The 20579-nt window shown below is 59.8% G+C and overlaps 1 protein-coding gene across 7 annotated transcripts in view; it reads left to right on the top strand.

Annotated features, from left to right (window-relative positions):
- Positions 1-18895, top strand: part of TXNRD2 (thioredoxin reductase 2) — a 50838-nt gene extending 31943 nt beyond the window's left edge. For 2 of the 7 annotated variants that reach the window (XM_044775490.2, XM_044775489.2), the window contains exons 11-19: positions 10-184; positions 8871-8984; positions 9749-9885; positions 13133-13228; positions 13516-13608; positions 15218-15289; positions 15463-15560; positions 17339-17546; positions 18617-18895. In XM_044775490.2, coding sequence (XP_044631425.2) covers positions 10-184; positions 8871-8984; positions 9749-9885; positions 13133-13228; positions 13516-13608; positions 15218-15289; positions 15463-15560; positions 17339-17462 — 909 coding nt within the window. In that variant the 3' untranslated portion in view covers positions 17463-17546; positions 18617-18895. Of the gene's footprint in view, positions 1-9; positions 185-8870; positions 8985-9748; positions 9886-13132; positions 13229-13515; positions 13609-15217; positions 15290-15462; positions 15708-17338; positions 17547-18616 lie in introns of all 7 variants that reach the window. The other 5 variants (XM_044775492.2, XM_044775491.2, XM_070516678.1 and 2 more) reach the window with 3 other exon arrangements.
- Positions 18896-20579: the final 1684 nt, after the last annotated feature.

Genomic DNA, 20579 nt, shown 5'->3' with positions numbered 1-20579 from the left:
GTTTTGCAGCAAATGTCTTCCCTGGTCACTGAGTACATGGCATCTCATGGCACTCGGTTCCTGAGGGGCTGCACCCCCTCGAGGGTGGGGAGGCTCCCGGACGGCCAGCTCCAGGTCATCTGGGAGGACCTCGCCTCTGGCAAGAAGGACGTGGGCACCTTTGATACTGTCCTATGGGCCATAGGTAAGGTTGCACCAAGCTGCACATGCGCACACACGTGCGTGCACACACACATGAGCGCACCCACAAGCAGAGACCAGCATACCACCTCCCCTCCCTGCTGCCTCCGGAGGCTCCCCTCATCCTGGCTGGCTCTCCGGTGGTTGGCTACCACAGAGCGCACCCCCTGGGCTGTTATAACAGCCCAGGATCAGTCCTGATCCTTCCCCATGAGTTGCTTTGAGCCCTGCAGGTCATCATGTGCTGGGAGTAGGCATCTTGCTGGCCTTTCCAGAAGTCATGCTTTTCAGATTTCCAAAGACAGCAAACGGTGATGGGACAGAGGCCGTGGGCCCTTCCCAGCCAGCTGTGGGGTGGCTGCCACCTGGCCTGCCTGTGGCTATTCTCATCCTGTTCTCTGAGGGGCCCGGGTCCAGCTTTTCATAGAGGGAAGCTGAGCGAGTGTGGTGCAGAACTGGCCCATTGCCGACATTAGTGGACACACTGCCTCCCAGGCTGGGCCCTCCCTGCAGCCCAGCCCGCCCTGCTGAGGAGCAAGGTGCAGAGTGAGAATGTAGTCGGGCAGACCCGTGCCCAGGGCCTGTCCTGGGCTGGGCTGAGTGGGGGGAATGGGCTTTGAGGAAAGGCACCTGGCCAGCTCTGGCCAGGGAGGACGGAGGGCTCAGGCCCCATGCCTGTCGTGAGGCCCCTGTGGCGAGGGCTTGGTGGCACTGTGAGGGGCTCCGTGTGCAGAGAGTCAGTGGGTTCTTGTAGTGAGGGCGTGTGGACGTGCGTGCAACAGCCCTGCTCCGACATCTTGCCTGCCTGATGCCTGCAGCTTCCGTGGCTGGATTCTTGTCTTCCTAATCACTCTGCCAAATTGCATGTTAAAGTAGGAGCGATCAAGGTGTTGCTTTTTCTGGGTGTTACCAGTTTGCAGGGGTGTCTGCAGTGAGCTTGGGCTCAGAATCTGCCAGGCTGCCACAGTCGTCATCAATTCAGTGCGTGTTGACTGAGCACTCAGAGGGGCTGTCCCCTGGCCAGCCAGGTCCCGGCATCCCCTGAGGGGGCTCCCGGGAGGAGCCAGGCTGTGTCGCAGAGCAACACGCTTCTGAAAAGACTGTCCTGAGTTGCTCGGAATGACTGGAAATCAGAAACGAGGTCAGCTCCAGAGGAGCCGGAGCTCTGGACTTTTGTGCTGTCAACGTGAGCAGATTTGAGGACCAAGGAAAAGGTCTGAAATGCCCTGGAGTGAATCTAGTGCTTGTTGAACAAAATTGTGTTACCAGAAGAAATATTCTTGATTATATCGTAAAAGTAAATTTTAAGTAGGTTTGTTCTGAAGAACACCATGAAAGGCTGTGTAAGTGCTGAGACCCAGAAGTGTAAACTGACGTTTATTGTCTTAAAGTCCATTCTAAACAGTGAGGTGACAAGTTTCTTCCCTCCCGTCTGTGCCCCCAGCCCTCCCTCTTGTCCCCTGATGTCTCTCCGTGCGCCACACACACACGCCCGTGTCTTGAGCTTCAGACTGAAGCACAGGCCTGCACCCAGAAGCCGGTGGCTGAGCCCACGCTGACGGCAGCGGCGCGGGGGGTGAGGGGCTGTGCCCGCAGAAAACCTAGGGGTCCTCCCAGCTTCTAGACGGGCCCTGTTGGGCGAGCAGCCAGGCCCCTGGTGCGCATGCCTGCCCTCCCCCACTGAGAGTCTGTTGCATTTTCTGTATTTTCAGTCTGCCCAGTGTGATTGATGCTGGGCTGGAAGCTTTCCACAGTCCTTGGCCTTTGACCTGGCTTCCCGAGGCGGCGCTGCGGTGGCGGCGGTTTCTGGCATGCCTTCTGGGGCTGTACGGGCATGTGCTGACTTTGCTGCTCACTCCCGGGCCAGGTTTTGTAAACATTCGGGAGCCACTTTCCAGTTTAACAACTGGGAATGTTTTCTGCTGGTTTACTCCGCTAAGCCTTTAACCAAGCGTTATTTCTACTGGCAATAAAGGATGCTGCAATCCAGGTTGAAATAAAACGCCCTGGGGCTGTACGGCTGGCACAGCAAACAGCTCCTGGACCACACGTCCCACCCAGCAGTGAGCACTGTGTCCACAGAAGCTGGGCTTTGGCGTATATTAAAAACAGAAAAGGAGAGGATGCCCCTCGTGCCCCGTGACCACAGAGGGAAGGCCTCAAGGAGCTCCCGTGTGGGGCCGAACGCCTGCCTGGCCCAGCTGCCTGTGTGCCCGGCGCCTTGACCAGAGCTGGTGAGGATAGTGGACCCAGGGATGGCAAAGTCGGCCCTGCAGTCTGGAAGCCCAGGAGGACTCGGCGCCGCTTCCTCGGCGCAGCCTTGATCTCCACGTGGTGGATTAAACACATTAGCAGTTAAAGCAGTTAATTGCTGTGCAGGGGGCCCGCTCATTGTTTGTCTCTGAATCACCCACCCACACCAGGTGTCTCAGATAATAGACTGGGAACTCGCAGCAGGAGGATTTCCTGTCTGCTGATGTGCCGATTATGGTGCTGAGTGAAGACAGTCAGCCTGCGCGGCCGCGGCTCCGATCCGCCTCACAGTTAACCAGTTGTGGCCTGAGTCCCTGGCTCTGGAGGAGAGGAGCAGGCTGGTGTCTGAGTGGACACGACCGAGCGCTAGCACGTCAAAGCTGGAGCTCGGCTTCAGTTTAGCTTAGATTTTGTTTTAAAGAACGGACAGAGGGCCTTTGCATGGCAGCCGTGGGAAACTGGGACCTGAAGCTGTTGTATCCCTCAGCATCTTCAGCCTCCCAGGAAGGGTCCTTCTCTCAAGGGAAGGATGAAGACTCTGGTGCATCTGGGCCACAGGAGTCCTACCACTGTGGGAAGAGCCCAGATGCCATGGTTCCAGGCATCCAGAGAGCTTGGGGAGTGGCCCCGGGCCTGCCTTGTGAGCCCCCTCGGTCTGGGAGACAAGACTTGTGGGAATCAGCCGCTGAAGCCATTTCCTCTTCCGGCTTCGTCTTAGCAGAAGAGCTGCTGTCATCCGCCTGTGTGAACAAGCCACAGTGAGGTCGCTTCTGAGCCTCCAAGATGGTATAAGTGGAGCCAGCAAGCCCTGGCCCTCGGGAACTGGAGGCCCACTCAGCTTCCATCCAACCTCCTTACTGAGGCCCCCACATGAGCCGCTCCGTGTCAGTCTACCTGCACAGCATGTGTGCGTGGACCACCGGCAGGGAGGCGAGTGCTGCCTGAGGAAACATGGTGGGGCCCACGGTGCCCACGGAAGAGCAGGTCAGCCCAGGGTAGGCTGCGGCCTGGGGCTCCTCTCTCTCCACCCCAGGCTCTGCATAGCTGGCGCTGGGAGCCTGGGGTGGAGCTGGCGAGCTGAGCATGGATGCAGTCTGCCTGGGAGAAGCCTGGTCCGAGGTCAGCAGGCCTGTTCTCTGGGACCATTTCCTGCTGTAACTGTAGGGAACCATGTGTGTGACTGCGTTCTTCCTGGTGGAGACCGCACAGCGGCCTGCCTGTGACGGATCTCACATGCAGAAGCTGCTTTGTGACGGACCCCTCACTCACCCAGCGCCCGCCTCTCCCTGCTCTCCAAGGTGGAGCGGTGGCCTCGATGGAAGCTCTGCTCTGCTGGGAGCTGCCGATGTTCGAACGCCTTTTTGATTTGGTGCATGTGGAAAGTTTATAGTTACTGACGCCAAGAGAGACCCAAATCTGCTGTGTGTGGTTTGTCATTTTGGAGGGGAAGAAGACAGGCATTTTGGAGCCCTTCCTGTGGGCAGCTCCCAAACTCTCAGGCCACAGGCCAAAGGAAGTGGCCATGCCTGAGGCCAAGGCCTTTCCCACCACGCTGCACGGCCCCTGGACAGTGCACCACTGCTCCTGAGCAGTGCCATCAGCTCAGCGACCATCATTCCCCCTCGGCCCGGCTTGCAGTGGTGCTGACCCATCGCAGAGGCCGGCGAGGGCAGCAGGAAGGCAGCGCCCGAGCTCACAGACAGGCCTTGTGCCCTCTGCCTGGGATACCCCACACAGCAGGTCCCCCACAGCTGTGAGACCCGCCGGCCGGCCTGCCTCCATGCCCACAGTCGTCACGCAGGGTCTTTTTACCAAGTCCGATTCAGTATTTGTGGTTAGAACTTAATGGAAACTAATTTAAAAAAAAACCTTAGTGAAAACACTTGTAGAGATCAACGGACACTGTGTATACATAGTAATGTGTGCCATCTGAATTCTGCGGGTGCCATTTGGAGCAGCCAACCAGCAGGAAAATCATTTTTGTGTCTGTAATGTTAAAGCAGTAATCCTCCCATGGAGTGTGCTTCCTCCTGGCGGCTCCTGTGGACCAGGCTGCAGCTGGGGCTGTGGAGCCCCTGTGGTTCACGTCATGCACCGTCATTGCTCGCACACACGCTGGAGTTGGACAGGCCCCGTGCTTCCCGGCAGCTCAGCTCTCCCTAGTTGTCCGAGGAGCCTTCCAAGGAAGAGATGCCGTCAGGACAGCCTGGGGAGCACTGGCGGATGCTGGTAGTCACAGCGAGCAGCCAGCCTTGGGTCACACTGCGGTCCAGGGGCTCAATCGTTCATTCAACAAGCATTAAGCCCTACCTGGGATTGGAGGCCAGCAGACAGTTACTCTTCCCTGCCCTAGGGTCTCACAGCTGTGGTTGGAGGCCTGGGGCTCATTGAGAAGGGGCCATTCAAGAAAATAAAAGAAGCCCTTTCCTGTTATTATTGTTTTCCCTTAAGTTTCAAAGACGACAAAAGACATATAATAAAGTTTTTTAAAAAGTAGGCCTCCAAGGATCTGCCTGGAGGTTCCACAGGTGTGAGTCGCGTTCTGTGCCTGGTACAGGTGCTGCTCAGGCCTGACCTGGTGGGAGTGGCCGGCTCTGGGGCCGCGCGTGCCCCTCGGGAGGGTCGCCCAGGGTGGCTCCTCCCTCAGCCTGTGTGTGAAGCTGCTGCTGGGCCCTCACCCACGCCACCCCATCCAGCCTCCTGGGCCCTCGTCCTCCCGGCACCGAGCTTCCAGTTGCTTCCTTCACGCCCACGCTGCGTCTCTCTGACCCCAGCCCCTCCTTCACCCTGTCGCACTCCTGCTGGCACTTAAATCTTAGCTCATTACACGGATTGCCCTTCACTCGTCAGAACACGTGCTCCAGGCAGGCGGGAAATTGGAGGGAAGGCCCATTTTCCCATAATGGGACGAAAGAGGCATGTAAAACTGCATGTGTCCGGTCATCTGCGTCCCTGTGCCCAGCAGAGCAGGTAGTGATGACCAACAGCCACCATTGGGGGTTTCAGCCTTCAGCCTTCCCGCCCTTCTCCAGCTGGCTGGGTGAGCAGAGCCGCCAGGCCGCCTCCCGACTCAGCAGCAGGAGCTGGGGGCTTCCAGTGGGCCATTGGGGCTGGCCTGGTCCAGCTGCGCCAAGCGCTCTCAGGCTGAATGCTTGTCTCCCGCCACTTCAGGGCCTGGCACCCCAGGTGGTGGGTGCGAGGAAGGATGGACTGTCCAACTTCAGAGACACCAGGGCCATGTGGTCCCCCAGAGGGACTCCAGCGAGAAATGAGGCTGGCCCTCCACATTTGTGTGGGCGTTGCCTCTGAGGGGGAAGGGAGCATATGTTTGTACTAGAACTGTAAAGCTCTCAGTGTTTGCGGGAACTATGGTGGAGTGTCCTACGTGTATGACATGAGACGTTCTTACAAGTCCAGAAAGTCGTGAAGATGTCTATAAATGCGTGGAAAAAGGCAGGAACTGGCAATTCACAAGAGGAAATACAGTTAATAAATGTGTGGCCAAAAAGTACTTAATTTTACTAGTACTCAGAGAAGTGCAAATTAAAAGGGCCCACGAGAGCCAGCTGTTCCGCGCCCCGCAGAAAGAGCAGAGCCTGAGAAGCCACCCTCGGGGCGCAGCCCCTGCCCTGTGCTGGGCAAGCCCACCAGGCTATGGCTGCCTCCGAGGCCTGCCCCAGGGAACTAAACCTACGCTTGGACAAACCACTGTCTCCCTCCTGGTGGTGTCCAGGGAGCAGAGACCGGGGAGCCCCCAGAAGTCCCACCCCCCGGGAGCCATTCAGCAGCTCTGCAAACCCCTGGACTGGCTGGGAGGAGCCAAGGCCGCAGGGAGCCAGTGGGCCCACGGGGCACAGAGTGGGTGGCCTGCTGTGCTGGGTCGGGGACAGTGCCGTGTGTGACACACAGGGTGATGACAGGGTGTGGTGGGGCCCATCTCTGCTGCCAGATCACTGAGGAGTGCCACCTTAGTTTTCTATAAGATAGGAGGACACGGTCAAAGACATAAGGGTAGGGTTACTTGCGTCTTGCTCTGCTTTGTGCTAAGTCTGGCCTGGGCCGAGCTGGATCCTGTCTGTGTGGCTGGAGCTTCCCTGATGCACGGCCAGCACTGGGTCCCAACCCGGCAACCATTCTCCATCTTCCTCTGGGAGTCCTGGCCTGAGCTGAGTGGGGGCCTACACCATCTGACTGGGCCCTGGCCCCTGTGGGGACATGTGACTCTGCTCTGAGCAGAGGGAACAGAGCTTCAGAGGGTCATGGAGCATGCCCCTCCCTCCTCCATGCCTACTGCCCGGGTGGTCTGCTCAGGAGGTCCATGGTGGGGCTCAGGACCCAGCGTCCTGGCTGTGGCCCTGTGGGGCTGGTGGTGCTTGCCACAGTTCTGGGGTGTGGCCCCACATATGGGGTGCCTGGGTGAAGCTGGGACCCCTGTCCCCGCCAGGGTTCACCCCACATAGGCCCTGTCAGCACAACTTCCAAACTGATGTGCCCACGGCTGCCCTTCTGAGGGCTGACTTTAACTGCTTGGTGCATCCTCTCTGCCGTCACTGTTCCTTCCAGAAGCATCCGTGGAGTGCTTACCACAGGCCAGCCATGTTCTTTTCTACATCATCTCCCCACCCGGTCCCTCCAGCTGTCTGTTTATTCTTTCTGTTAGTGGCCTGACTCATGCTCCATGCACTTTCCGGGCTTATGTGCGTAGCGTGTCCTGGAAGTCCTGCCTTCGAATGGGCTGTGGAGGCCTCCTGATGCTTGCATGTTTACTGTCTCCTGTTACTACTTTTAAGTTTCTTTTTTTAGGGACCTTGGATGTGGTTTGGCTGGCTTCTGCAAGGTGTGTAGTTACCATAGTTATCACGACATACACAAGGAAGTGCTCTTGGCCCCCTGTGCCTGGCCAGGTAGGAGTGCAGGTAGAGCTCGGGTGCAGCGGGCTGTGGGTGACTAGCTTTGCCCGTGGACACTCCAGCCCCAGCCCAGAATGATCACCAAGAGGCGGTGGGCCTGGTCAGCTGCTGTGTGCTGTGCTCCCCAAGGGGCCTGGAGAGGAACCAGAGGGCTGAGCTGTGAGCCCCCTGCCTGCAGGGACCCTCTAGTCCTGCCCATCAGCCCCAGCTCCTTCCTCCCGGAAGCACAGCACCTTCCAGTCCCTTCCCAGCTGCACAAGGGCTCCCGGGTGCCTGCTGCGTCCAGAGGTCCAATCTGCCATGTGGGACTCAGGCCCAGGCCCCCAGGCCGCCTCGTCCAGGGCAGGACACTGGCTAGGGTTATATGTCCCGCTCGCCACTCCCACGGGTCTCTATTCACGTGACTCTAGCACGGGTGCCGTCAGAAGGCAGGGACCTCCGGGGGCTGGTGTCACCATGTCTGGTCTGATCGATGATGGGTGCCAACCCGCCTGGCTCCCAATTCCTGTGGCTAAGCAGAGAGGAGGCTGGAGCCGGCCCCCCACCAACTGGAGAAGCACGGCTTAGCTGTGTCTGTGTTTTGACTCCCACTCTGGAGAGCAGCTGGAGACTTAAGGTTTCCCTTTCACAGGCTTGGTCTTCCAGATGTTCAGACTGGCACCACCCGCTACCCCGCCTCTTGTGTGTCCACGCCACTGCGAGCTGTGGGAACTCTGCCTTGGAAAACATTTGTCTTTGCCATCAGGGGATCACCCTGAGCCTCTGGGAGCCCCGAGGGGTGACCCACTGCTCTCCTGGGGTCAGCAGGAAGAGCTGCCATTGCTACTTCCTGGCTCTGTGAGGCCACATCATCTGAATCGGGAGAAAGGATCTCTGCTGGTAGTTCAGCTGTGATGAGGTCCAGGGCTGTAAGCATACAGAGCCCGGCAGGGAGGCGGCTGTGCCCGCACCCTGGGGACTGCCATCCCCTGCCCCTCCTGGCCTTTGCACCCACAAGCAGGATTAGCCAAGCAGACTGCATCTGAGGGTGGGTGTGGTGTGTGGCTTGGGCTCTGCCCCTCCGCCCAGGTCCTCTCAGCTCTGGACGTCTCAAAGCTGGGCTGCCTGCTGGGCAGTCGCTGCGGGCATGCAGGAGAGGAGCTGAGGGCCTGTAGCCCTGCTGGCTCAGCCTGCACTGGCTGCCCAGAGAGGGCATGGGGCCTCCCTGAGACCCTCAGCAGAGTGTGATTTCGTGCATTTTCGCTGCCTGCTCTGGGTTGGCTCCCCCTCCTTGTAGCACCTGAGGGACATCCTGCTGCCAGACTCTGGGGACAAAAGGTCACAGCCTATTCATGCAAACAGTGTGGTGGCAGGATAGAAGCGTCAACCCACCATGAAGTACCATCCTGCCCCCAGTACGAGCCTGCAGGAGGAGTGCCATGTGGGAGGGTGGGGAACCCTGGGGTCATGGAGAGTGGGAGTGAAGGCGCTCCTCTCTGGGAAGGGCCACATGGGGACTCACCTGGGGCCCACACACTGGCTCCACAGAGACCCAGCCCGCTCCCGCTGCTCAACCAGGAAATGCATGCCACGTCTTCCCCTCGGAGCCAGGCGCCTCCAGAGGCTACGTGCCCTGTCTGCTGTGTCCGCGGCTGCAGTGCGGTGAGCTTTGATCACACCCTGCCTGGTCCACAAGGCTTCCAGGCATTTCTCTTGGGTCATTGTTGCTTTCAGACCTTTACTGTGGTCAGAGCCAGAAACTTTGTATTTAAAACTTATTCAAAAAAAAAAAGGAAATCATGAATTTCCAATTCAAATTTGACATTATAGGGTATTACCTGTCCTGTTTGAGTGGCACGGAAGATCTGTCTGCAGCTTTATTTATTGTTAGGATGTAACCGTCCAAGGACGTGCAGTCCAGCTATGGGTTCCTGTAGGCTCTTGGACAAGTTGTCTTTCTTCATCTACTCGTTCCCAACTTCATCTACAGTTAAGCCCCTTTGTTTCAGGCTGTTCACAGGTTATAGGGATTTTTTCCATTTTTTATTTATTTTTATTTTTTTTAATACATAAACTATGTGTATGATTTAAAAATCAAACTTGTGTCACAGGATGTGTTTGGAGAAGCCTTGCTCCCGTCTCTCCCCACCCTGTCTCCTCCCTCTCTGTGGCTCACTGTCACACTGCTCCCACTTCATCCTCTCATTGATTCTTTGTGCAAACGTAGGGGGTTGTGTGTGTGCGCACGTGTATATGTGCAGGTGTGTGTGAGGCCTGCCGAGGCCAGGAGCCCCTTGACTCTGTTTGTGTCTGATGTTCTACCAATACTAAGAGGACGGGCTGAGAGGGGTTTTAAATAAACCGAGGAGGCTCAGTCAAAACCACTGAAGAAAACCTGAGCCTTCCTCGCTCTTTGTCTCCTCCAGGTCGAGTTCCAGAAACCAGAAGTCTGCATTTGGAGAATGCTGGAGTGAACACCCACCCCAACAGTCAGAAGATCCTGGTTGACGCCGGGGAAGCCACTTCCGTCCCCCACATCTATGCCATCGGAGACGTAGCAGAGGTGAGACCTGCGCCTGCCACGCAGCCCCTGCCCCGACCCCACCCCGCTGGGCCTCGGGACGTACGCCACTCACAGGACTCCTGGCCAAGCCCCTGGTGCTGATAGACTGGGGTTCTGGGAGGAAGCGGGCATCAGCCTTTTCTCTCTCAAGTGCTCCTCCCCTCTGTGGGGAGAGGGCAGGGAAGGGTTAAAACTCTGAGGGCATGTCAGCAAAGTCCTGTTGTCAACCTCCTGGTGCCCCAGCTCCGAGGATGGATGCCTGTTCCACACCTCGGCTCTGGCCCTGACCTCCCCGCCGGTGGGCTGGACATACAGAGCCCTAGAAATGCTGCCCTGGGGCCACCCTGGGCTGTCCTGGCCCCACAGCACCAGGCCTGACCCCCTTGCCTCAGCTGACCCTCTGATCTGTGGGCGGGTCAGTATTCTCTCCACCAACCCACCCGGCTGTCAGGCAGGGCAGGGCATGAGGGTGCTGGAGCCTGACGGGGTGTGGACCCAGCCCTACTCCCCGAGCCTGCCTGCCCTGCCCCGAAAGGGGGTGCAGACCCACCCTTTGAGGCCCTGGTGGAAGCCCTGGCCCCTGGCTTGGGAGGCATCGCCCCTGCCCTCTTCACAGGCCCCCAGAAAGACCTGCAGCTGGTCAGCCGTGGGCCCCCACACCCCCAAAGCCTCAGTAGTTAATGGCCTGTCCCGCACATGTGTACACATCCTGAGGAATCTGGCTTAGGACGTCCCTGATCAGAGGAGCCTGAGAGATGTGCCAGGCCCCCCAGACTCCAGCAGGCCTCTCGGGGGCAAGATCTGCCAGTGTCATCGACGTGCGTTAGTTTTCCAAGGCTGCTGTCACAGATCACCACACCTGGGGAGGCTCAGAACCGCAGGAATTGACCCTCCACAAGTCTGGAGACCAGAAGTCTGAGATCAAGGTGTTGGCAGGGCCGTGCTCCCTCCTAAGCCTCTTGGGGAGGATCCTTCCTGCCTTTTGTAGCTTCTGATGGCCCCAGACAGTGCTGGCTTCCAGCCTGTGCCCCATCTTCACAAAGCCCCCCCGGGGTCTGTCTCTTACCAGGACCTTCTCATTGGATTTAGGGCCCACCCTAGTCCAGTAGGACCTCATCTCAATCCTTACCTTAATCGTATCTGCAAAGACCCTTATTTCCAAATAAGGTCACCTGCCGAGGTTCCAGACACACATGAATTTGGGGGATGCTCTTGGGCCCACCGTGATGTGTTAATTCACAATCATTCACCACGTGTTGACCGAGTGCCCACTTTTCTGGCACCTGGCACTTTTCTGGGTTCTGGGGCCACTGCAGGAACAGGGAAAAGTCCCAGTCTCCATAGAGGTGACATTCTGGTAGTGGTCACAGATGACAAATGAATAAGTAAACTATTTCGGATGTCAGGAGATGCTTAGTGCTAGCGGTCAGGAAAGACCTGAGGGGGAGTTGAGGGGCCTGGACTGGAGCAGAGTGAGCTGGAGAGGGCGCGTGGGGCTTGGCGAGGACGCTCTGCCCACAAGACGGTGCAGATGTCGCCCTTCCCCGTGCATCCCAGAGTCCACTTTGGGAAATGCCTGAGGGTAGGGGGAGCCAGTGTCTAAGGGAGTGTGTCCCTGGGTGGGGTGTCCTGGAGCTGAGAGGGCAGAGGTGGCATCGTCACTGATGCTGCAGGACTTCCCTCCCCCTCCCTTGCCTGCCAGCCTCTGCTCGTGATGGGCAGGGGCTTCAGGAGAGCTTGGCACACGCGTGGAAACATGCCTGGGCAGGGGCCTGTGGCAGACTGGCCTTCCCTTTCTTCCTGAAGGGTCAGCCTGCCTGCCTGTCTGGTGCAGGTCTGTCCTGCCAGACACCCAGCTCCATGCAGACCCCTCCTGCTGGGGCAACATGACCCTGTTGTTCCCAGTGTACCAGAAGGGTCACCGTCCAGCTGTGGCCAATGCTCAAATGTGAGCCAAGCAGCTGCCATCTGAGCCCCTCAGCCTCCCGTGGGCCCAGGCTCATGAAATGGTGCATGAGGCACAGAACTGGGAGCGCAGGCGAGACTGCAGGGTCAGCTCTGCCGGGGCACGCTGGCAGAGCTCCGGCCACTCCTCCTGCCGGGGTTGTCTCTGACCATCTAGTCAGCTTGTTAGCATGGACAGAAGCGAGTGGCTTCACATGTCCTCGACTGTCACGTGGACCCAGCCCACGTGGCCAGGCAGTGCAGTGCCTCAGCGTGATCTCTGACGGTCCGGCCGTGGCATTCCCTGGCAGCGGCCTTCTGCATGCATCCTGTGTGCTGCGCCCTGCGAGAGCGCCTGGGGTCCTGGGGAGAGGGCCTCGTGCTGCACGCCCTGGCCCAGCGAGTTGGAGTTCTGTGGCTGCAGGGCTCAGGCTAACAGAGTGGAAACCATAACCCTTCACAGATGCAGAGTGCGTGCAGAGACATTATTTATGACAACATTAAATTTGCTCACTGGGAAAGGTCATTCTGATCAGTTAGAGAAGTTAACGCCCAGCGGTTGACGAGCGCAGGGGACGGGGGCGGGGGGGGGGGGGGGCGGGGGGCGGCGCGTTGGCATTTGGCGAGATGTGTGCTGTGTGCACGACGTTCCCGCAGTGCGTCAGACCCTGGGGAATGCAGGCTGCTTTCAGGAGTTTATCTCTGCAGATCTCCATTCATTTGTGGAATGTCAGACAGCATCTGCATTTCCTGCTGCCAGGGTGATTGGCAGCAGTCCCGCCACGCGTGCAGGAACCCTGGGGCCGTGCCCCCACCACTCCCTGAGCAGGACACACCCCTGGGACAGAGGGGCCTGCACAGAACGCTCTGATTTGGGATTTGTGACAGGCTGTGATGTGTCAGGAGCACACGGATGCTTCCAGGGCCTGTTCTACCCGAATCCTAGTTAGCGCGAGCGGGTTGAAGGGCCCCGGAATCTTGAGCTCTGCCGTGGGGTCAGCCATCCAAGATCACTGACAGGAAGAAGGGACGCAGAGAAGCTGGGCCCCTTAGCAGCTCACCTGCTTTCACAGGGAGGGGTCGTGGCCACAAGTGTCCCCCAGAGTAGGACGGAGGGAATCGGAGGCAGACAGGCAAACCGGCCGAGTGCCTGGCCCTGCAGCGCCGCAGAGGCCCAGCCGCCAACAGCGTTGGGGTTTCTGAAGGGGCGACGCCTCCCTAGGAAGGTGCAGGGTGGTGGCAGGGACCAGCAGATGCCCTCAGAGGTCGGGCTGGGTGACTCCGAGGTCCTTCCTCCTGGCAGGGGCGGCCCGAGCTGACACCGCCGGCTGTCATGGCGGGGAAGCTCCTGGCCCGGCGGCTGTGCGGTCAGTCCTCAGACCTGATGGACTACGACAACGTGAGTGCTCACTGCTCTTCAAAACGCCAAGTCCAGCGGGGACAGGCTGTGGCGCGTTCTGGGGTGTTGGGGGTGCGTGCATGGGTGCCTCGTGTGTGAGTGGGAGCGTCATGTGTGTGAAGCTTAGCCGTGTGGGTGCAGCCCGGAAACAAGTCTCCCCCGGCCTCGTGGCCTGGGAGCCAGCACGTCTGAGGGGCTGCCTGCAGTTGCTGCTCTCTGTGTCCCTGAGTAGGGATGTTCAATTTTGGGTCCCCAGGGGCGTGCCTGACTCCGGGCCTGCCTTCCAGGTCCCTACAACAGTCTTCACCCCTCTGGAGTATGGCTGTGTGGGGCTGTCAGAGGAGGAGGCTGTGGCTCGCCATGGAGAGGAACACGTGGAGGTAAGTCAGGTGCTGCAGGGCACAGAGGAGAGGGGCTGCCAGGACGCAGTGCCGTGTGGCACCTAGGCCCCGATGGCGGCCCCTCCCACAGAGGCCCAGCGGACCAGCAGGAGTGTTGGTGTCCCTGCTTCCCAGGGCCTCCACCTTGGCAGGGTCGGGCAGGGGGGCCCAGAACAACAGCTGTAACGTGGCAGCAAGGGATGTGTGGGACGAGAGTGTTGGAGAGCAGCCCCAGAAAGGACGGAGCCTGTGGGGTGTGGCCCCCGCAACATGGCACCTGTCTCCCTCAGCCTGGAAAGGCTTCTCCTGCTCTCCTACCTCTGCTCCCCCCGCAACAGCAGTCCAGCAGGCACGACCCCCGCCCCTGCCTCCACCCCATGCCAGCCCCACCTCTGCTCTTCTTCCGAGATCATCCAGTCCTCACTGGCCACCCCGATAGCCCAGACTTGGGCACTCACCCCAGAGGAAGGGGGTTATCATCAGACAAGGCTCTTTCTGGGTCTGCTTCAGCAGGCAGCTGTGGCCCTGGGGTGGCCACAGAGCATATCCCAGGTGACCTGGCAGATGCAGGGGGCCTGAAAGCTGCCAGGCTGTGGTGCTTCAGTGTGGCTTCATCTCGCTGCTGCAGCAGCTGGCAAACACACCGGGAGAAACCAGACCCCTCGTAGCCACCACCGCAAGGCCTGGTCCCCTCTGGGAATGAGTCCCTGGGCTCCAGGGCCTGCCCTGCCCCAGCGCCCCCACCCCCTCAGTCAATAGGCAGGCCTGACAGGCCGGCCTTCCCCCCAGCACTTTATTTGCTGTTTTTGTTTGATTCATCACAAGTACGCTGGGACATGTGTTCATGGCATTCTATGATGTTGTTTTATGTTTCACAATGTTGAATGGCCAAATACCTTTGTTTATTTTCTTTTCAATTCTGTCTTAGTTAGAACAATATTCTCTGAAGCTCCATTAATTAATAATGGCTGTGCAGCACATGTGCAGGCCCTGCTCATTTTTTACTCGGCCGCAGCCCTGAACACGCTGTCGATCTCTTCTCGGGTGCTGAAAGCCTTTGTCCGGCAGCTCCGGTGTGGGCCAGGGCCACCTCGCGCCTGTCCCCTCCTCCCTGCTCAAGTGAGGGCCCAGCAAGTGCCACGGTGCAGTGCCCGAGGGAGGCCAGACGGCCATCCTGCTCCCGTCCCCCGCCGGGCAGGCCAGGCACCCCTTCCACTGCCCGGGGCACCCTGTTGACTCTGCAGCATCCACCTGGTGTACTCTCCGAGGTGGCGCCCTGCCCTGCCCTGAGCTTTGGGCTCTAAGACAAATCATAGTAGACGGCGCTTGGCCTGTGTGGCGCCTGCTCTGCTGCTGTGGTCATGGGGCTCTGGGCCTGCGTGGAAAAGGATCTGTCCTGCAGACGGTGTGGCTCCAGCCACAGGCTGCTGGTCTGTGGGAGAGGGGTGCTCTCCATGGCTAGCCGTCCTCACCGCAGACCACAACCTGCAGGCCTAGTGGGCAGTTCTGGTCCCTGCTGTGCCCACAGAGCCTGTCAGACCTGTCAGATGCCCACAGGTCTTGTTTTGCCATAGCCACTGACTCCAGGGATTGCTGTCTTGTCACCCAGGTTTATCATGCATATTATAAACCACTGGAGTTCACGGTGGCTGAACGGGATGCGTCCCAGTGTTACATAAAGGTGGGTGTCCTCGCAGACCTGGGCTGGGGCATGCCAGGAGGTGAGAGGAGGGAAGAGCTGGCCACCGTGGGTGGGGGAGCCGTACACGGCCACGCCTGCCCCAGGGTCCACCGCCCATGCAGCCCTGGTGTCCTGCCTCCAGCCAGGCTGGCAGCTGACAATGTGGCTTTCAGATGGTGTGCCTGCGGGAGCCCCCACAGCTGGTGCTGGGCCTGCACTTCCTCGGCCCCAATGCGGGTGAAGTTACTCAAGGATTTGCTCTGGGGATCAAGTAAGTCCAGAGGAATGTCGGCCGTCACGCGGTGCTCAGACTGCTGTCCCTCTGGGTGCTGGCAGCACTACAGTTGACGTCCACCGTGTTGACGTTGCATTTACGTGGTGCTGGATGCATTTTCAGCCGAGCGTCTCCCTTGATGTGGTAGGTCCAGTCGGACAAGAGGCAGGTTTCTTCTCCAGCCAAACACTGCTGAGGCAGCTACACTGTGTCTGTCTGCAGCCAGGCCACCTTGGGGGCAAGGGGGAGGCTCGCGTCCCCAGCCAGCCCTGGTGGGGTCACCATTTGGGTCTTTTCTACTCAGAATGATCAGGGCTGGGCCCTCGCTCACCGGGCCGAGCACACAGGCGGTCCTGAGCTAGGTCTCACCATGCATGTGTGGGAGAGCACCCCAGGATAGGCATGTGCCCTCCAGCACTGGGCCTGGGGCACAGGCTGTGCTGTGAGCCTCCGGGGCCTGCCTGGAGCCTTTGCTGGTAGAGGTTCTGGGTGGGAGTGGACTGCTTAGGGCAGTGAGGAGGTTGGGCAGCTAAGCATGGGGCTTTCAGAAGCAGGAGGGCTGGCAGCAGAGGTGAAGGGCTGAACTTGTAGTGGAGGGGACGTGGGCCACCTGGAGCCCCACGTGTGCTTGGGGCATGGGTGTGGCTGAGAGCCAGCCTTGGGGGTGGGTGGAGGTGGGAGGTCTGGGGACAGGGTGAGGGATCCAGGACCAGGGCCAATACCCAGGAAGGCTGATGAGGGCTGCAAAGGCCAAGGGTCAAGTGCAGACACCCCAGGGGCCCCCCTACTCCCCATAGGCAGCCGCAATAACTGTAGGATGAATCCGCTAGAAAGGTATACGCAAACAGGCAATCCACAGGGAAGAAAATGAAACAAAATAGTAGAAAGCTGCAGTGCCTCCTTTGGAATTTTAAGATGAAATTGAAACACCAAGAAACCCTTTTGGTTGGTGAGAGTAAAAGGTTCCATACTGTCCCATGGTGATAGTTTTCCAGCGTCTGCACAGTGGGGACGCTGAAGTTTCAGGCGAATCGGTGGAGTGAGGGACCAGTGTGCACACACAGTAGGGAGGGGGCTGTGAAGCAGACCTCCTGCTGGGGCCTCAGTCCCCGTCAGAGATGCTCGCGCACCTTGATGGTGCTGGGGATTTACCCACAGACATTCCAACACGTGTGTGCAGATGTGAGAAGGGCGGCTTGTTGCAGCCTTGTCTGCAAATGATGGACACACCCTGCAGGGCATCCACACGCGCTGTGTCTTCAAGAGGTGGACAGTGCATTGCATGGGAGCGTTGCTGCTGGGGCGGGGGGCTCATGTGGGAAGTGCTGGCTGCGGGAAGAAGAGCAGTGCAGCTGCAGTCATGAGAAGTGGGCTCGGGTTCGTGGGGGCAGGCAAGTCCAGCCTCGTCTTGGTGAAGAGAGGGAGCAGAGGGACCAGCTGGAGCCACGTCCCGAGGCGGGGCTGCGCCTGGTGGGCTGAGGGCAGCAGGAGGCCAGGCTGGAGCCAGCCAGGGTGGAGCAGGTGGGAAGTGGGCCGAGGCGGGGCTGCTTGGCGCTTCCGGCACTGCTCGGGGGAGATGGGACAGGTCCAGCATAGGTGTTGGCAGGTGTTCTGGCTGCTGGCTGGAGAAGAGAGGGTGGGGGCAGGGCTAGAGGACAGCAAGGACACCGAGACTTCCGAGGCCCTCCCTGTGTGCCACCTTCCTGGGGACGGGGTGACGTGAACAAGCCTCCCCTCGCTGGCTCATCCCCTGAATCCCCCTCCCCGACCCGCAGGTGTGGGGCCTCCTATGCGCAGGTGATGCGGACATTGGGCATCCACCCGACCTGCGCCGAGGAGGTGGCCAAGCTACGCATCACCAAGCGCTCGGGCCTGGACCCCACAGTGACAGGCTGCTGAGGGTAAGCCATCATCCCTGCCAGGCCCAGGGTGCACGGCCCACCTGCTGCCCCACAGCCAAGCTCTTCAGAGGCTCCCATCCAGGTACACATGGGCTGGGCGTTAAGACTGGGGCAGTGGCGGGAGGGGAGTTGGGGGCCACTGTGAACTGCTCTCTCCAGGTGCATGGGAGGCTACACCTGCCGTGCCACCTCAGACAGGTGAGCCCTGTGCCCAGGCCACAGTAGCCAAAAAAACAGGGCTGGGAAGGGAGGCCGCTGACGGCCCCACCCTCCACAGGGCACCCCCAGACCCTGGCCTGGCTGCCACTGCTCCCCACACACAGAAAGTGTCAAAGCCAGGCTCACACCTGCAGCGGCCTGTCCAGGCGCTGGGTGTTGAAAGTGTCCCCTGGCTGAGCTCAGTGGGCTGCTGGGTGGAGGGGCCGGCCTCCCTTGCCACCTTGCTCCACGCAGAGCAGTGCCGGCTTGTTTCTCTCTCGCCCAGAAGGTGGAGATGCTGCCTTGCGCACGGCCACCGCCAGCACATCTGGTTCTGTTAGAGCTTTGCAAAGCCAGGCTGGGCCGGGTGGCCGGAAGCCTCGGGGTGTGTTGTTCATCCTGACCCTCTTCTGAGGAGGAAGAAATTAGCGAGTGCCTCCCTGACCCCTGCCAGAGGGATGCGTGTGGTCAGGGCCTTTTCATCCGTCAGTCTGAAAGCACCCTCCCTCAGCACCTGGCCTGGGGGGTCCCCCGTGGCTGTCAGCTCCTCCTGAGGTTGGGGTCCTGAGGGCCGAGATGGACTGTGAACAGAGCAGTGAGCACCCCTTGGGCCAGCGTGAGGGGCCGAGAGGTGGCTGAGGGTCCCTGGGGCGCTCTGGGCACCTGCTCCACCACAGTCCCCCCAGCCCAAGGGGCAGAGGGCATCCTGAGGAACCTCTTATCAGAATTTTGTACCTAACAAAACGGTTTTGTTAAGAAACTTCCATAGTTTTTATTATGTCAAAACATTTTTAACACTTCAGTGCTCCCTATGAGTCCTGGGGGGCCAGAGCTCTCTTTGGGGCTCGTTTCTCACGTGTCCCAAGAAGGTCCCCATGTGTGGGCATGGGAGACATGGCCAGGCAAATGCAGAGATGGCGTGGCCACCCTGTTCTGACCCCTGATCCTTGGCAGGACACCAGAGGCCGAGCCCTGGCAAGTCTTGCCCTGCCTGGAGAGCCCTGACGGTCAGCGTGGGGCAGTGTGTCTGGATGGACTGCCGTGTGCCCCGCAGGGATGCCTCGGGGGCTGTGAGCCCCCACACTGCACCTTGCACCCCTCCTGCCTGAGCCAGCCCTGCCAGGTTCCAGATGCCAGACGATGACGACCTGCGCGGAAACCCACCCTGTGGGCTGCCCACGTCCGAGCCCCCTGGCATTTCTGAAGTGCAAATAAAGAGGGTGTTTTCTTGAAGCATGCCCTGCCTGTGGTGTCCCCAGGCACTCCCCTAGGATGGCTCGGGCCGGGTGGGGCCTGGCCGCCTAGCCTGTCACTCCCCACTCCTGTGACCCCACTCCGTCGTTTGGGAACTGCTTTCAAGTCCTGCCGGGCTCAGCCTGCACCATAACCCAGCAGCCGCACCTCGGAAGACCCCGGTCCCTCCTCCCCAGCGCAGGGGACCAACCACAGACCCTTTCCACCCCTCCCAGGACCCCCTGGGTCTTGAGCAAGGCGGGCAGCTGAGCTCCCGGCAGGTGCTTGCTTGGGAGGGGCCAGAAGCCACCAGCTTTGTTCCAAGCGCCCTGCCAGCGGTGTGGCCCAGCAACAGGAGTTGGCAGGGCTGTTGGAGGCTTTCTGTCCCCCAAGCAAGGGGCGCCTCATTACGTTTCCATCATGGCCCTCCAGGTCCACTTGTGGGCTGTGCTCAGGCTGATCCCGCACACTGGGGCTTGGTGGGCCCTGGGAGCCCGCCGGCACCCGCTGCTCCTGTCAGTCATGCAGAGAGGCAGCGCTGACAGCCATGGGCAGGGCCCACATTGTGCTGGGGCTTTAGTGGCGGTTAATCTCGTGTCTTCCTTAAGAAAACATCACTTAGTCTGCCGGTCTAGGAGCCCTGGATGGGACCCTGCTTGTCAGTGAACAAAGGAATGTCTTTGCATCTTAATGGGCCTCGGGAGCCTCAGGTACTCGCTGGCTGGGTGTGAATGGCTGGGTGTGAAACGCGTGCAGGAGCCCTCAGACGCCCAATTAAGACGCCAAGTGCTGGGCTGGGCCGGCCCTCTCGGCAAGTGCAGCTTGAGATCAGCCGTGTCCCATTTAACGCACGGCTGGCAGCACGCCCCAGCGGGTGCAGAGAGCTCCCCTTGACACTGAGGAGGAGGCGTCCCCCTGCCTCGGGGGCTAAGGGCATGGTCTGCAGAGGTCAGCTAACAGGAGGGGCCCCTTGGAGCTGGGTGGGCCCCTGCTGCGGGCAAACAAGGAGCTTGGAATGGCCTCGTTGCCTTTTTGTGATGATAGAAAAGCTGCAGCCTGTTGGGGAGACCTCAGTATACACAGGGCGGCTCTCTGGGGTGAGGGCCTTTTGCCTCCCTGCCTGCCCTACCAGTCAAGAGTGGTTGTCCTGGCAGCCAGAGTGCCACCCACGTGTCCCTGTCCCCACGGACCCCCAGGTGGCTTTCTCTGCATGCCCCTTTCCCTGGGATGGACCATGCTCCAGCACACGTGCTGCGTCTGCAGCGTCCAGTCTCTCCGTGCTGAGTGTGGCCAGTTCACCAGCTTTCCATCACCTAGGAGAGAACAAAGCATTCGCAGTGCTCGGCATCTCCAGCCTTGCTGACTAGTCATGCGGGATGGCTCTCAGGGGCTGCCTGTGTGGCCCTGAGGCCTTGGGCCTGCTGGCTCCCCTGCCTGGGGGCTCACACCCTGCCCCTAGGTGGTGGGCAGGTGCCTGGCCCAGCTCACAGCAGTGGGTGTTCCAGGCGAGAGCCTCCCAGGAAGGGCCGGGCCCTGCAGCTGCCGTCACCTGGGCCACCGTCAGGGCTACGTGCTGCGTCAGTACGCACCTGCCTGCCGATGGGGCTCAGTGCCCCAGATGTCCCACGTTCCCTCTGCTTCCTGGCTTCAGCAGGACAGAGTGTGCCGACAGCCGCTTCACTGG

This window comes from Equus asinus, chromosome 8 (assembly GCF_041296235.1).
Source record: "Equus asinus isolate D_3611 breed Donkey chromosome 8, EquAss-T2T_v2, whole genome shotgun sequence".
NCBI classification, from domain to species: domain Eukaryota; kingdom Metazoa; phylum Chordata; class Mammalia; order Perissodactyla; family Equidae; genus Equus; species Equus asinus.
Note: the sequence above shows the minus strand (reverse complement) of the source record. Positions and strands in the feature narration are given on the sequence as shown.